A 16,733-nucleotide genomic window follows, 5' to 3' on the forward strand; every position below is an offset into this window, starting at 1 on the left:
TAACAACCACGTGTTTCTGCTTTAAATACGTTGCTCAGAGAGTTCCTAAAACAATTCAAACTTGCCTTTCACATGAAGGTCACACTTCAAATCCTTTGGGTCATATGACTCTCAGTAAAATGTGTATAGAATCAGACAGTCTTTCGGAAGAGTCAGTGACTTTCACACAGGACACTATTCATGGTTTCTCTAGCTTCCTCTTTTTCCTTGCTGGCTTTAAATCACACCAAAGTCACATGTTTTCTGTCATATATTTTAAACAATTAATCAAGTTGGTTTTTCTTTGTTTTTGGTTTAAGCATATTAACCATGATTTATTTATTTACATACAATAAAGCAAGTCTCAGCATTGCCACCTGACAGTTCCAGGGTGTCCAGTTTGGGTTTCTGTCTGTGTGACTTTTGCTTGTTCTGTCCTTGTCCATATGGGTGCCTCTGGGTTCTCCGCTTTCCCCTACCTTCAAAAAACATGCTGGGAGGTGAATTGGTCACTCTAAATTGCCTTTGGGTGTGAATTTGTGTGTGAATTGTGACATGTGATCAGCTTTCAGTTCATTTGCTCTCTCTATGGTTATTTTATACAATATATACAATACAATACAATATATGATATATACAATATCAGTTTTAATATAACACATGATCGATTTATTTTGGTCAAGAAAATAATGTTCAGACATTGTGCCACCCTGACCAGGATAAAGCGCATACTGAATATGATTGAATGAAATCAAGACTCCCCACAGTAACTGACAATGGCTGGTTTGTTTTTTTGTACCTACATGAATGCATGCCTATAGCGTGCACGCACACACACACACACACACACACAGAAATCACAGGCAGGGTTAGCTTGAGAGGATTGAGAAGCCTCTAGCCATGAGGGATATTAGTTTGTACAGAAGACTTTTCTAGGAATCATTCCTTCAGAAAACTGACCATTTTTTTTCATATTTCTTGTTTAGACTTTGTCCCTGTTCCATAAAGCATGTCATGCTTTTCTAATTGCACATTTGCTTATGCACACCAGAGCTCCACATTAGCAAAGGGGTGCACTTTGAAAAGGGTGAATTACAGACTATGAATGAGTTCTAGGATATAATTCTCCTGTGTAATTTGGTTGATATATAAGCATGTGATTATGATCAGCCTTCAGTTCATTTGCTCTCTAGGGATTTTATTCAATATATTACAATACCTTTAAGAGAGAAGACACATTAGGTTTAATAAGACACATTATGCACTTATTTTGGCCAAGAAAATAAAGTTCAGACAATGTGTCAAAATTCAATGATTTTAATCAGTACATTGTTAAAATGTTTTAATCAAGAAGTAAATCGTTTTCCAATTGGTAATAACCCGAAAACAACTCATACCATAATACATTTGGGCAAGATGTATAATTAGCAAATTCATTTATGCTTTACAATTCTGCACATGGATCATGTTTTTAGAAATGAGCAATGAGTGCTCTCTACAGGTACAATATTGTGTTTGCATCAGTATTTAAGGTGGAACTGACAACTTAAATAAGAAACTGTGTAAACTTCAACCTTGTATTTGGTGTTAATATGAAGGGATGTACAGAACCCTGCTTGTTTTTGGCATATCTGGCTGAATGAAATGCACAGTGCAGACTTTTGTGACTGATGAGGTTTTTAATCAGATGAAAAATGTTAATCAGAAAATGTTCCCTAGTGAACTCTTGGTTTGTTACAATAGCTAATTACCAGACCTCGATTGCACTGAATGTTTTTTTTATCTAAAACCTCTGTTACTGGAAGATGGGTTCATCTAAAAAGGATATTTGACAGAGTACACAGCTCATCCATCGAGACAGAAATCTACATTTATTTACTGTGTTAGCCATGGACTACTCTAATTTCTGCTGCAAAGGTGTCTATATATAGACTAAAGCAAATTACCTGTATTATTTACTATAATTAAAGTACAATAATACTGTAGTAAAGAGTATATAGCATTCATTTCCAACAATAATAAGCTACAAAAATCTCATAAAAATGCTTAAGAGGAAAAAAAATAACTGATTAATAAAAAAACAAATCATGCCCATGGTCTGTTGTCTGATACACTTGAGCAGAATATAACAAAAAAATCTCTTGAAAATTGTCAAGGGAATTGCTTTTGGGGAAGATTCGAATCCTCAAATATTGGCCGGAATGGTGACTTTCAGATTAATATCATCCACCTATTAAAAAAAAAGAAACCATCCCTTAACATTCCTGTTTGTTATGGTACAAATATAAAACATAATTTTTTAAATTATATATTTTGTAAATTGTGACTTGTTTGATTTTATAAGGGTTGCATTTACAATAGTATGTCCTACAGATGGGTTTCCCAAAATGTACAAGTTAAGGGTAGGACATATCTAAACATATCTTTCTTGGTTAACCACTGATGTTACCAAGCCTTTACTGTTGGGTCCACACTATTCTGGGATTGACATTGTTTGTTTATTTCCATGTATTGAGTTTACCTTACACTCCTTATAGTATATTTATCATAAAGCACTTTCTTTAGCAGTATCATAGTTAAATATGTGAAAACATAAAGTACAATAGTGAAACAATGCTAGTGTCCATGACACTACCACAGTTTTAATAAAGTACTTCGTGGTAACCATGATAAAATGGTAAAAATGACCTACTTCAATAATGCTGAAGATGTTCATGAAGACGTCTCCCAAAATGCGAACTGTAGTCACTTTGTCCACTGGCATACGGTGATTGAACGTGCAATACAGCAGGCCATTCACTATCACCTGAACAAATAAAATGTAACCTTATTTAATCAGTTTGCTTTGACACACTCATTTAATTTCTGCATAATATCACACCTCATAGCCTTCTGGTTTAATAACCATGATGATATCAAAGGCTCCTCCTTTGACAAATGGGCCTCCCTGAATATCCACTTGGAGTTCCCATCTCCCATTCCTGCAGCTGTTAAGTACCACAGAGTGCATGCGGGGGTTGAAGTGGAGAGCGATGTCTTTTGGCCCAGTCTGCAAATCTATTTGAAAGCTGCAAGAAATTGTTTTAACATTTAATTGACTGTACCAGATTCTAGTGAGAAATTTTCAAGTAATCTATTCCATCTTGGTTTTCATTCAAACTGTTGAATGAAATGTGCAGTGAAAACACATTCAGCATACCGTTCACAATCTGATGGAACAACCCCTTGGAAGAATAAAGCCACACCAGGTCTCAAGCCTCCAGGGATTGATCCTGAATATGGTTTGCTCTGTTGTGGTTAAGCATCAATCATTTTTTAATGATAAATCTCTAATCATGTGATTTATATCATAAAAACACAATCTTTTGGCTAGTTCAGTCATTCTAAGTATGACATGAAAATGTTACTCACAGGGCTACAGACTGGATGTGGCACATCAAATTGGATGTTAGAAAGCTTTGTGCGTGAGATGCCAGAGTTTAGTTCCTTAGCAAAAGTAGATGTGCTCCAGTTCTGAAGAGAGCATTGACATAAAGAATGCTTACGAAGCTTACCCACAATGTCGCTAAAATTCTTAACCTGTTTTCCCCCTCATTTATGACAAACCAAAGTGCAGCACCAGCCATTATAGGAAAAGTAACATATAAGGAGAACTAAAGGTGAACAAGAGATAAGTGGTTTGCAAAATCTGCTAGACTTATAGCAAGAGGTGAGGTCAACCGTTCACAAGAACAATGTGCAAGTAACTCAACTCTGAATATGGTCCAAAGTCAGCACAAAGTGAAAGTAATTGCTAACAGAAGCATATGTGCATCTTTCATGTCTGTGACCTTTTCCTTTTAGTTAATTGCCTTTCCTGTGGGGAAAAGTTTTGTGTGTTTGGTCTGACTGCTGCTTTATCTGAAAAAGCAGAAAAGTGTAGTTTTCATGTGTCTCCCATATCACCTTATCAAGGGCTCAAAAATGTTGAATGTTCCCTAATGTAATGAGAATGTGCTCAGTTGGTGTTGTCCAGTTAGTAAACTGCAGGAAGCAGTCCTGTGTATACACAGTATATTCACTGGGGGAGAACAGTAATGAGACTAACATATAAATCCTTGTGCATTAATTTCTGATATATAAAGTTAGGCTTCTTGTCTCAGAATCATGGCTTTACAAAGCATATGGAAAAAAATAAATGAAGTGCCAGAGTATGTAACTTACTTCAACAATACCAACAATGTTCATGATGACGTCGCCACAAATGTAAAGTGTGGCCACTTTCTCCATTGGCATGCGGTGTTTGAACAGGCAATACCTCTTTCCATTTACATATGCCTGGAAAGAACAGATATGTCTTTCTTTTGAACTTATTTGTTCTGCTATTGTGTGTCCACTTATTTTATTTTCCATACCTCATAACCTTCTCTTTTGGCCACAATAAAGATATCAAAGGCTGATCCTTTGGGAATGGGACACCCTGATGTGTGTTCTTCATTCTCCCACATCCCATTCCTGCGGCTGTTTTGGACCACCAGGTCATTGTTGCGAAGGTTGAAGTGAAAAACGATGTCATCATCAACCTTCGGCCCAGTTACGAGATTAAATGAAAAGCTGTGTGTGAAGTAAAATACACAACAAGATTCTTGTTCAAGTCAGTGTAATTCCACACTAGATATATTATATTATATCCCATATTAGATCATTGTTCCCATTACTGAAAAACACATTGCTGGTTTATTTTGTATATCATTTAGTGAAAGACATGAATACATACACTTCTCCTGTTGCAAAAACAACACCTTGGAAATACAAAGCCATTCCTGCTCTCAGCCCACCAGGAATTGTGTCAATGTAAGGAATGCGCTGTGGTGAGTATAAGCACATAATATATATCAAATGGTGATATACTGTAATGTTGTTTATAGAAACCAAATAACACTGGTTTAGCCTATGCAACATCATTTTTAAAAATTCTGCTTTCTGCATTCAGTAAAGTGCAAAGTCAAAACAGTTTTAAAATAATTTTAAGCCACAAGGCACTATTTGTCATTAACCCAAACCATTTGACAGTCTTATTTTTTCACTACACTTTGCTGAACTGGCTGTCATTGCACTTGTTTCTCTTATCCATCTAGCAAGACAAGTAACAGTGATATAGCTACTTAATTTGTGTATTTCTATTTACCTTAAATCTAAAATTCACCCGTAAATGTCATGGCCCATCTGGTCTGCATTTGTCACCATAGTGCAAATGAGATTTATTTTCACTAATACGCAGTGATTTTTTTTGTTCGTTTAATTAAAAACTATTACTGTGATTTTGGGATTCATTGTGAGCTTCTGCTACTCACAGGACTGTTGACAACATTTGTAACCTCTGACTTGATGGTAGAGAGAGACCATCGTGACATGCCCATACTGGTCATTATTTTTGTCCTTAGTTCATTAAAGAGGGAAGATGTGAAGAAGTTCTGTGGGAAACAAAATTATATACATAAATAAATTAAAGTTTATGTTTACCTTTTAATGACATGCATAAATATTAATCATTTGATTTGATTTAGTTCTGTTTTTACCTCTATATCTAAAATGAGACAAATAAGTGTAGAAGAATGTAGATCATTTATTTTGTTTAATACACAGAATTAAAAGTTGATTTTAATGCATTGTTGATGCATATTTAAAAATATAAAAAATAAGAGAATCTGTTCACTTACCATAGGCTACTTTTTATTCAATGCATTTATTACAAATTAGACCACACCCATATGCATGCATGAACAGAAATGACTAAAAATCTGATATAACTGTAACTTACCCATGACTGGCCCACTTTAAGATTGAGCTTCTGATGAAAGTTGCTGGCTTCACTCATTCCCCCATCAGGCTTCTCATGGAAGGAGACGGAGATAGAGTCGCTGGCTTCACTCATGCCCACATCAGGCTTCCCAGGGAAGGAGATGGAGACAGAGTCGCTGGCCTCACTCACTCCCACCTCACTAACAGCTCTGTATCGGACCAAGTATTGGTCTGCTGGCTTTAATTCAGACAATGTGAGGCTGGTCTGTGCACCTGAAGTGTCTGTGACTGTCCATTCGTCAATGTCAGCTGCTGAATCAGGTGGCGGTGTCATCCTGTATTCAACTCTGAACTGGACTGTCTCTCCGGTTAGGGATTTTGAAAGCTTAAGTAGGACTTTCTCATCATAGGTCTCCACCATGGGTAGAGGCGGTTTGGATACAGGCTGGAACTTAGGATCTTTCAGAATGCCTTTCTGATAAAGTTGGATGGAGGTTCCTGGATTGCTCGGGTCAGATATGGAGGCAATGATGAACATGACTCTCTTATCATTTTTATTGGCCTTTGAAAAACTTGTAAAGAGAGAAAGATTCTGCCTCATGCTCACAGAAATGTCAGGAAAAGTGAACCAAGGCTGTGTTGCTTGGAGAGGGAACTCTCTCTCTCTTGGTTGCCCCAACACTGTAAACCCTTCACAGTTCAGAAAGTCTTGTATAACTGCTAGGTAGGAGTCTTCATTCCTTAAAGATGTAAATGACAAGCAAACCACCACATCAACGTCAGGATCAAAGAGGATGGAATGGAGAGACCCTGATGATTTCACAACTGTCAGGTCCTTCAGCCCACTGGTATAGGAACTCAGTATATTTAATTCAGTTGTAACGTCATCTAACCATTTGTTCATGTTGCTAGCAGTGAAGGGTGATGTGTAATGGATGTCCAGGATGTCCCCCAGTGCCTTGACCTCTTCTGTCCCACCCCGAATAGCTGGCAAAACTCTGGACAGTGCCTTCTGGAATGATCTCATATAATTCTTTTCTAATGCCTGAAACTTTAACAACCTGTCTTTTAGGTCAGGGAAATCATTTGTCATTTGGTTTTTGATCAAATCATTGCATCTTCTCTCCACGTCACCAAGCTCCTCCAGCAAATTTTCTGCTTTACACAACAGGCTTATGCTGATTTCTCTCACCAACTTTGCAGCCTTTTCATCCAAAAGCGTGAGAGGATACAGCCACACAGTCAGTGGTACACCTTTATTTTGTCGTTGCTTCATCAGAGTGGGCAATTTCTTGTACACTTCCAGGGCTTCCTTGTATGTGGTGGGGTTTTCTTCAAGTTCAAAGTCACCATAAAATGTGACGCTGATATTCTCAGCCAGTTTTTTTTCCTCTTCAGTCATCTTTAGGGATGCTTCCCCCTCTATGGAAATGGTAGGGATCTTCTTGACCACGGCATGAAGGTTTCCTTCAATAGCCTGTTTGCTCTCATTTTCTGCAGTCGTATGATCAAAAACCATGAAAGCACAAGCTCCATACAGTACAGCTGTAACAACATGAGTGGCTGTTTTCTGCTCAAATACTTGTGGATAGGTGATACTGCCAAGCTCCTTCATAGTGAGTTGTTCAAATTTTGTTGTCTGGCTGTACTGCATGGTAACTCTGCACTGATGTGCTGAGGTTTTGTTATCACGCAGGTACTTGGCTGATCCTCCAACCTCCACCAAACCACTGCAGAAACTGGCTTTAAGGGAAGCGCTTATATCTAGGAGGTTGGCCTTATCACTGAGGGTGTCAGAGGCAGCAAACTTCAGATGTGTTTTAGGCTGCTGATGTACATCAAGGTCATCGCGCAATGCTTTCTTATCCCATAAAGTAACACCTGAAACAAGAAAGTGATAAATAATGATAGCTGCATCACAAATATTTGGGATTTATCAAATATTTCTGATATATGATTTACTTTTTACACCACAGCACCAATGAATGCTCATTTCTGATTGGACAGAATATCTTGATTAATTTTCTAATAACAGCAGCTCTGACAGTAGTACAGCTGCAAATCACATGTTTATATTAACATGCTTGTTCTAGTACAGTATTGTTTCTGTAATAACTCACACACAGACTTGTATGGCAAGTGCTCCACATAAACAAAAATACAAAAATTGTTTATATGTTGAAGTATTCTGTGAGGAGATGTTTTAATTTTATGGAAGGTGTCTCTAGCCTCAGCACTTTGTATCAGTCAGAGGTAATGGGACAGTCTTCACGATGGAGTGCTTTTTAGCTTTTGGTAATATGACAAGCTGCATTGTTTGTCTTTAATAACAAGACAGAGAACAAAAGAAGGCTGGCAATGGAACAGGGTTGTGGCAGAGTTTTTCTCATATCAAACTCGATGCTTATTAATACCTTTTTAAGACCTGGTCAAATAAAAACTAATGCCATATCAACACCAGAAAAAACCCAAATAAATATGTGTGATGGCCTGCAAATACCCTTCACATGGTCAAATTTTGACATGTTCTACTTACAAGTTACATTTACATTTACATTTATGGCATTGGGCAGACGCCCTTATTCAGAGCGACTTAGAAAAGTGCTTTGAAGTCTCTATCAATAAATACACTCTTATACTGGTTCGCTAGGTCACAAACTAAGAATACCATCAGTCCAAAAACTCTGTTGGGAGGTAACAGATTAACAATAGCTTAAACAATACAAAGGTGTTAATTTAAGTACTTTAGGAAGAGGTAAGTCTTTAGACGTCATTTGAAGACAGCCAGTGACTTAGCTGTTTGGACATCTAGGGGAAGTTCATTCCAACACCTTGGTGCCAGAACAGAGAAGAGTCTTGATGCATGCCTACTTGTACGCTGAGAGATGGTGGGACCAGTCGAGCAGTGCTAGAGGATCGGAGGGAGTGTGGTGCTGTGTGGGATGTGGTAAGTGATAAGTGGGTGCTGGTCCATTTTTGGCTTTGTAGGCAAGCATCAGTGTTTTAAATCCGATGTGGGCAGCTACAGGAAGCCAGTGGTGGGAGCGTAGCAATGGGGTGGTGTAGGAAGGTTGAAAACCAGTCGTATAGCTGCATTCTGGATCAGTTGCAGAGAACGAATGGCGCACAGAGGCAGACCTGCCAGGAGCGAGTTGCAGTAGTCCAGTCTTGAAATGACAAGGGACTGAACAAGCACCTGTGTTTTACAAGTTCTGTAAATGTTCTAGCATTTTAAAGTTCCCTAAAAGTGATAAAGGGGAAAATCATATTTAATTTGTTCTGCTCAAAGATGCCCCTTCTACACTTGTAACATAATCTACTTATGGAAAAATATTACTGCCAAATTTTAAACAATTATAAGTTTACAATAGGACATGCTGATTATCACTTTGATTATCAGGATCACTCACATCAGTCCTCGTCTTGTCATCTGAGGTAAAAGTCACTCATGGCATTCAACTTACTGGAGCCTCATCATTTCTTCACACAGCTAATTTCTGTCTGTGCTAACATTTGTGAGGAAATAATCATTCAGACAGTTCTGTTGGCTAAATTTCTTTTATTAATGACTTTTTATTAGGCCATTTAAACATTTAAAAACTTTTATCTGCTATCGTCTGTACAGACTATCTAAATGATTAAAAATATTATTTTATTTTAAAAAATAATATTAAAAAACCAAATCAAAACCTTTATATAAATACTTATATTTTCAAAAGAATATTGTCAGCTAAATACTGCCGCTGACTCATCCAGTTTCAATACTTTGTTGAAGTGGGTGCGTTGATTCGCTTAGTTATACGTTAGTCATATTTGACCGTGAACGACATGCCAGCCAGAATATTGTAAGGCAACGTGATATGAATTTCATCTCTAAAGGAACTTTCACCACCCGTTTAATCTTTTTCTTTCTTTTTTTTTTTTTGGAAACATGACAAGCTGGGGTTTTTAGTCTGATTAATTTCAGAAGAGACAAAAAGAACCTGGGGAAGGACTGAATGTTTGTAGCTGCTATAAAGTAACTGATAACAGAAACTGACTAAAATTAGAGCAGTAAAACACTTTGGGATAATATAATATAATCAATTTGGAGAGGTAACAGTAACTCTGATTTACATCAGGCTCCATCAGACCACCCTTTTAAATTTTCATATAACATCACACTGTCAGGTTTATTCTTCCTTACTTAAACAATGCACTCTAACCCAAAGCTGGCAAGTAACACCACCATGGAAATAGAATCCTGAAGCAGATTTGTATGTGTATACTTTCTCCAATACTGTATACTTTTTTATCCTTTTATTTCTCAATTCATTTATTAATTCATTAAATAATCGTTTTTTCAGCCCCCATATACCAGTGACTATAAGTTTATAAAATTCAAGTCATTAGGTTTGACTTTTTCAAACACTTCAGAGGTAGGTCAAACAACTTCTGATATTTCAGTATTGCATACAGTATGGACATAGCATGGCTTATTTTTGACATTAATATTATTAATGACAACCATCTTTAGACTGCAAATAACTAATTAAATGACAATTGTCTAAGTTGCACCTGGGATAAAGGAGTCCCTGCGGCAATCGTACAGCATGCCGGGATACAGAGGTCTTCCTAGGGCAGCTATTTCCATGTATCTGGAATCCATGACTGTTGCAAGAGAAAAGAAAACACAAGGACAAGAGAAGATTGTAAAATGCATAAAACTGTGCAGTTGTAAATGTGACAGTGTCGCATGGTCAGGGCTGTAGTCTTAAGTTAACATAATGTGGAAAATATCCTTTGATTTTCAAAAAACCTGTGGAAGATCTACAAAATTGCAGTAATTGAGGGGAAAATGATCAAGATGTCTATAGCTTATGAGTGCATTTCTTGTCTTTTGTATGACGATTTGAGATGTCACTCACTTTTAGTAACCTCTTTATCCTGGCCAGGATCGTAGTGGATCCGGAGCCTATTATGGGACAGTAAGGCAGGAATGGATGGGTGTATCGCTGGGCACCATGCACACACATACTCACACCTACTATATGCAATTTATCTTATCCAGTCCATCTACTGGCATGTTTCTGGGAGGTGGGAGGGGACTGGAGGAAGGATACCCACATGAACATGGGAAGAACATGCACAGAAACTCCACACAAATAGTGTCTGAGCTCAGGATTAAACCTGGGAACTTGGAGCTGTGGGTCAGCAATGATGTGGATCATCGCACCACCACGCCACACAGTAAACAATAATTTGCACTGAATTAAATATATTAACCACAGCCTTCTGTGGAGCAATGGTAGGTCAGGCTTTAAAGATCCTGAGAACTTATTTTCACAATGAACTTCTTACTGTTAGTTAGCTTATAGCTTCTGTGGTAAATTAGCATGCACAATGATTAGGCAAGTCAGTATTATGGTCTGATCATTATTTCTATGCATATTATCCAACTACTAACCATATAAACCTGAATGCTAACTGGGTATAATTATTTTCAGGTGAAGTTTAATTGTTTAATAAGGGAGGGTAAGGCTTAAAGTGATTAACGCCCTATATAAGGTATGCATAATTATTAGCTTCTCTACCTCAGGAAAACAAGACAAGAAGAGCAGCACACTGCACACTGCAGATTGCAAAACTATTGAGGTCACAAAAAATGTGTGGAGAAGCAAAGGTGTAAGTTGACTGCAAAAGACTTAAGAATAATAAAACGTGAGATTATCAGGAACTCGTTAGCCTCCAGTGGCAACATATTTCAGAACTGCAACCTTCCAGGAGTGTCCAGAAGTACAAGGTGTCAAGTATTCAGAGACATGGCTAAGGTAAGGAAGGCTGAAACACAGCTACCACTGAATAAGACTTACAAGCTGAAGCAGCATGACCAATTTCTCAAAGGTTTCATGGACAGATGAAATGAAAGTGACTTGAGATGGACCAGATGGGTGAAGAAAGTGGATCACTAATGAGCACAGAGTTCCAGTTCGAACAAGGTGGAGGAGGGGAACTGCTGTGGGCTGGTATCAATAATGATGAGCTAGTTGGACCTTTTCGGGGTGAAGATGGACTGAAATCAACTCCCAAACCTACTGCCAGTTACTAGAAGGCACTTTCTTCAAGCAGTGGTACAGGAAGAAGTCAGCAACATTCAGGAAGGCAATGCAGGACATTAAGGTATAGTTTGTCATAAAAGGCATCAAAGATGACAGAATGATGACTTGGCCCCCTTCCTCACCTGATTAAATCCTATTGAGAACTTCTGGGCCATTCTCAAGTGTGAGATTTACAGTGAGGGAAGACAGTTCAGCATTTCGGAGGCTGTGGTGTCTGTGTCAGCTAAAATTGATCGTGAACAGATAAAGCAACTGGCAGATTCATTCAATAGAAGGCTTATGGCAGTTATTGAAAAGAAGAGTGGCTATATTCATCACTGAATAGTTTTGAAGGGCCAAAATTTTTTAATCGTTATTTAATTAATGTTAGTTGTTTGTTAAATAATACTTTAAAACTGAAGAATAAACAAGTGAAAATTATTTGAAATTTGGTTGCCTAATAATTGTGCACATTAAAAGTTGGCTAATAACTGTGCACACTAATAATGTCCCATGAGAAAGACAAATCTATTTTTTTCTTTGTTAAAAGTTTTATTTTGATGTGAAATAAACATTTACAACTGAGATCAACTGAAACCATTGTATTTTTTCACCAATAAAATTAAGCTGATAAATACCATCTTAAATACTTGTCTTATGTTTTGTCAGGAGGGTGTTTAGGAGAAGGGGTTATATCAGGAAGATGTGCAGCAGTCCTTCATGGACATTAAGATGTGTAGGGTTTTTATGGGGTTGTACACCAGTGGTGTACGACATCTGATTGTCATTTACTGAGACACCACTACCAGCCACCACCCTTGACTGCATGTCCATGTGAGTGAATGTGTGTGGATAGAGGCCTGCAGTGGATCTCATCCAGGGTGAATTTAGAGGTTTAGCTTCTTACATTTCAGCAGTGCTTGTTGCTACCCGGCCCATTGCAAAAGCTATTTATATAGGCTTAAACTACAGGTACTATAACAGTGGTAAAGAAATTTCAATCTGGCTTATGAAATGCACGCTACCGGTGATGTAATAACTGTAATGCTCCCTTTCTTATTGTAAGACATCAGATAATTAAAGTATCTTTCAAAAGTGAAAGATGTAACTATGTGATGGAAAAATCTCACAATTGCTTCAAACCTTTAACACCTCTTTCTCACACCTCTTTCTGTTACTTCCTTTAAACCTTCAACACCTCTTTCTGACACCTCTATCAAACCCTTAACACTTGTTACTCAGCTTATTTGAGTTGCACGCTCAATTTTTAAGTGGTAGTGATGGTGCTAGCAGGCTAAAAAGTTCACTATAACAAAATTAAGTTTTGTTGCACACAGATGATTATGTTTAAAAAAAGTTTAATTGTTTAAAAGTATTGGTTCATACTTTCATGTCTGAGAATGAAGTGAAGTGAAGTGTGGCCAAGTATGGTGACCCATACTCGGGATTTGTGTTCTACATTTAACCCATCCATGTGCACACACACAGTAGTGAACACACACACACTCGGAGCAGTGGGCAGCCTTTTTTTGCTGCAGCGCCCGGGGAGCAGTTGGGGGTTCGGTGCCTTGCTCAAGGGTCTCACCTCAGTTGTGGTATTGAGGGTGGAAGAGAGCGGGATCTAAATTTTTTTTCCCTCTTACTGCACTAAATCTCCAGCAAGTTACTTCATAAGCTCTCACCTTTAAATCTCTATGCTTATAGCATAGCTACAGTATGTGACTGGTAGCTTTCAAACAGAAATGGAAAAAAATACATGATCCCAGTAGGTTAATCCTGTCTTTCACCAGTGTAACTAGTGGGGAAAGGTACAGGACCATGTGACACAGTGTGTGCAACTGACTAAACTAGCCTTATGTCTCAACTTGTGTCAATACTTATGTATTGTTTTAGACAGTACTAACATTAAGCAAGTTTTCATCTTTATGAATTTTAAAAAACCTCTCATGTAACCTTCAAAGCTATGGAAAGGGCTGCTTTATGTACCAGTCTTCTGGATCTTTCACATTACTAAATTCATTTGAATTTAAGGTTTTTGATTTGAACTGCAGCTCATGACAACAGAACTACAACAGCAGAAAGTTTTAGACAGAACTTGTCAGTGTGTTTAATTTTACAGTTAGACTTGGAACCCAGACGAACAGGGATTTTTGACTCTGACATGCCATCTGGTAGATGTCACATTTAATGAATGCTGCTTGCATTACAGCTGTTTCAGCATGCACAGAAAGTCATGCATCCAGTATAAACCACACCCCAAAAGGCATTATTCTAACTCCATAACTACCTTACTTAATACATGCAAGTCTCATTTGTCTCAGTCATTGTTGAAAATACAGACTTTGGCTTTGGCTAGACTTAAATTACAAAGAATAATATTTAAAGGCATTGTAATTATTTGCATTTCTGCATGAATGACTTCTTCTGTGTGATTTAATCTTCATATTAGTCATGATTGTAAGTCAAAAAAGGATTTAACAAAGAATACACACTGAACAAATATTACCTACAGTCTTCCTATTTGGGGTAATACTGGAAGAAAGCATAACCTTACCTGAAATGCCTTCTTAAGCTTCTCATCAGTCCTGTGTTAATGTAACCAGTAGAGAGGTAGCAGGATGGAAAACAGATTTAAGAAAAGGTGTTGAGGTGGGTGGAGATATAGGCCAGCACACACTGCCCAGCCATGAGTGACATAGAACCAAAATGCGCTTGCACACTATGGGCATGCCTTAGTGTGTAAAATTCTAAGTGTATATACAGTTGTGGGAAAAAGAAAGTACATCCTCCTTCAATTTTATGCTTTTATTTATCAGGGCCTAAATAACAATTGTGTGGTCCTCACCAACTTATATATACAAGCAAAAAAAATCTCTACCAGGGGGTATACTTTTACTTGAATTTGAATAAAGAAAAACTATAAATATAACTATAAAGAAAAACTACTGTGACAAACATTTCCTATGACAACCACAGATTAGCATGCACCACATTCTGTGGTATGTGTGAATGTGCATGTGATGGGTGAAGGGATTCTGTGGACTGCTGTTTTTTTTTTAATGTATAGAGAGGCTGAATGCTTTTTTTTTTTTTCATTTTGAATTTCAATTGTACACTTTTAAACTAGAAAGTTTCAGAGGAGTTTAGATTGCTCTTTTGCAAACCACAAAATTCCATTTCAGATGGCATAATACACATTCACAAATTCAAAATAATAATAATTAAATTCAGATTTTTGCACTTAAATTCAAATTTCTAAAGCCGGTAGAATTGAGTTGTACCACACAAGGCCAGACATCACTATCATACAACAAACTAAGAAAAAGGGCAAAACTTCCTATAGAGCTTTCTCTCTGCTGTCCCTGTCAGTCATCAGTTTTAGGAGCTGGGCAAGGAGATATCTGGATGAATACTGGACTGAGTGACCCAAAACATTTTTCAGAATGAGCTAAGCATCACTAATTAAGCAAAGCACACTTAAACTGTGCTATGAAGCTAGTTATGCTCAGTCATCGTAACATAGCAGCTCAGCTTGATGAGGGTTACCTTGTGAGTGTCCGGAACTTGAAGGTTCTCCATTTATAACCAATCCTTCTCACTGTAGAAAGGTGAATTTCAAATTGTTTGTACAGTTGCTCCTCTGAGGTCATGACCGATGTTATTTCTTCTTGGCATGATATAGACACACACCTGAGTGCCTGAACAAGGTGTTACTAGAAGGCACTTTCTTCAAGTAGTGGTACAGGAAGAAGTCAGTAACATTCAGGAAGGCAATGCAGGACAATGCTCCATCGCATACATTAAGGTACACTACTTCTTAGCTTGCCATAAAAGGCATCAAAGATGACAGAATGATGACTTGGCCCCCTTCCTCACCTGATTAAATCCTATTGAGAACATCTGGGCCATTCTCAAGCATGAGATTTACAGTGAGGGAAGACAGTTCAGCATTTCGGAGGCTGTGGTGTCTGTGTCAGCTAAAATTGATCGTGAACAGATAAAGAAACTGACAGATTCATTGGATGGAAGGCTCATGGTGGTTATTGAAAAGAAGGGTCTTTTTAAAAGATCAATCAAATATAATCACAAAATATTATTAAAGTGTGACCTAAAATAAATCAATGTACTGTAAAATTTTGAAGAAATTGTTATTAGCTCATCAATGAAATTAAATAATTTTAAAAGACTATAGACCTCTGCCAGTCTATGTTCACTACAGAATAGGAATTCAAAGTCAGACTCAGTCAATCAAAAGATTAGTCAATCAAATTGATGTCAAATTTAAGGTACAATAAAATGGCCATATTAAATTGGAAGACCATCAAAACCAGCATACACTGTATCAGTTCAGACACTTTATAGACACTTTATAATTAATTAAATTAATTGATTTTACAGGAAATGTGTTTAATTATTTCTTTGCTAAAATTGTTTGTCTCAATTTTGTCTTATGTTTTGTCAGGAAGGTGTTTAGGAGAAGGGGTTATATCAGGAAGATGTGCAGCAGTCCTTCATGGACATTAAGATGTGTAGGGTTTTTATGGGGTTGTACACCAGTGGTGGAATTTCCACGACATCTGATTGTCATTTACTGAGACACCACTACCAGCCACCACCCTTGATTGCATGTCCATGTGAGTGAATGTGTGTGGATAGAGGCCTGCAGTGGACTGGCATCTCATCCAGGGTGAATATAGAGGTTTAGCTTCTTACATTTCAGCAGTGCTTGTTGCTACCCGGCCCACTGCAAAAGCTATTTATATAGGCTTAAACTACAGGTACTATAACAGTGGTAAAGAAATTTCAATCTGGCTTATGAAATGCATGCTACAGGTGATGTAATAACTATAATGCTCCCTTTCTTATTGTAAGTCATCAGATAATTAAAGTGTCTTT

The 16,733-nt window shown here is 37.5% G+C and overlaps 1 protein-coding gene across 1 annotated transcript; it reads right to left on the reverse strand.

Moving 5' to 3' along the window:
- Positions 1-1,278: 1,278 nt before the first annotated feature.
- On the reverse strand, positions 1,279-14,507 carry LOC113537246 (verrucotoxin subunit beta). Its single transcript, XM_053230107.1, has 12 exons — positions 14,392-14,507; positions 10,318-10,410; positions 5,780-7,641; positions 5,313-5,432; positions 4,736-4,824; positions 4,374-4,572; positions 4,183-4,296; positions 3,391-3,492; positions 3,179-3,267; positions 2,861-3,047; positions 2,672-2,785; positions 1,279-2,209 (listed from the first exon to the last, which is right to left on the reverse strand). The coding sequence occupies exons 2-12, from the start codon at positions 10,406-10,408 to the stop codon at positions 2,165-2,167; spliced, it is 3,012 nt and encodes a 1,003-aa protein (XP_053086082.1). The 5' UTR covers positions 10,409-10,410; positions 14,392-14,507; the 3' UTR covers positions 1,279-2,164.
- Positions 14,508-16,733: the final 2,226 nt, after the last annotated feature.

This window comes from Pangasianodon hypophthalmus, chromosome 26 (assembly GCF_027358585.1).
Source record: "Pangasianodon hypophthalmus isolate fPanHyp1 chromosome 26, fPanHyp1.pri, whole genome shotgun sequence".
Lineage (NCBI taxonomy): Eukaryota > Metazoa > Chordata > Actinopteri > Siluriformes > Pangasiidae > Pangasianodon > Pangasianodon hypophthalmus.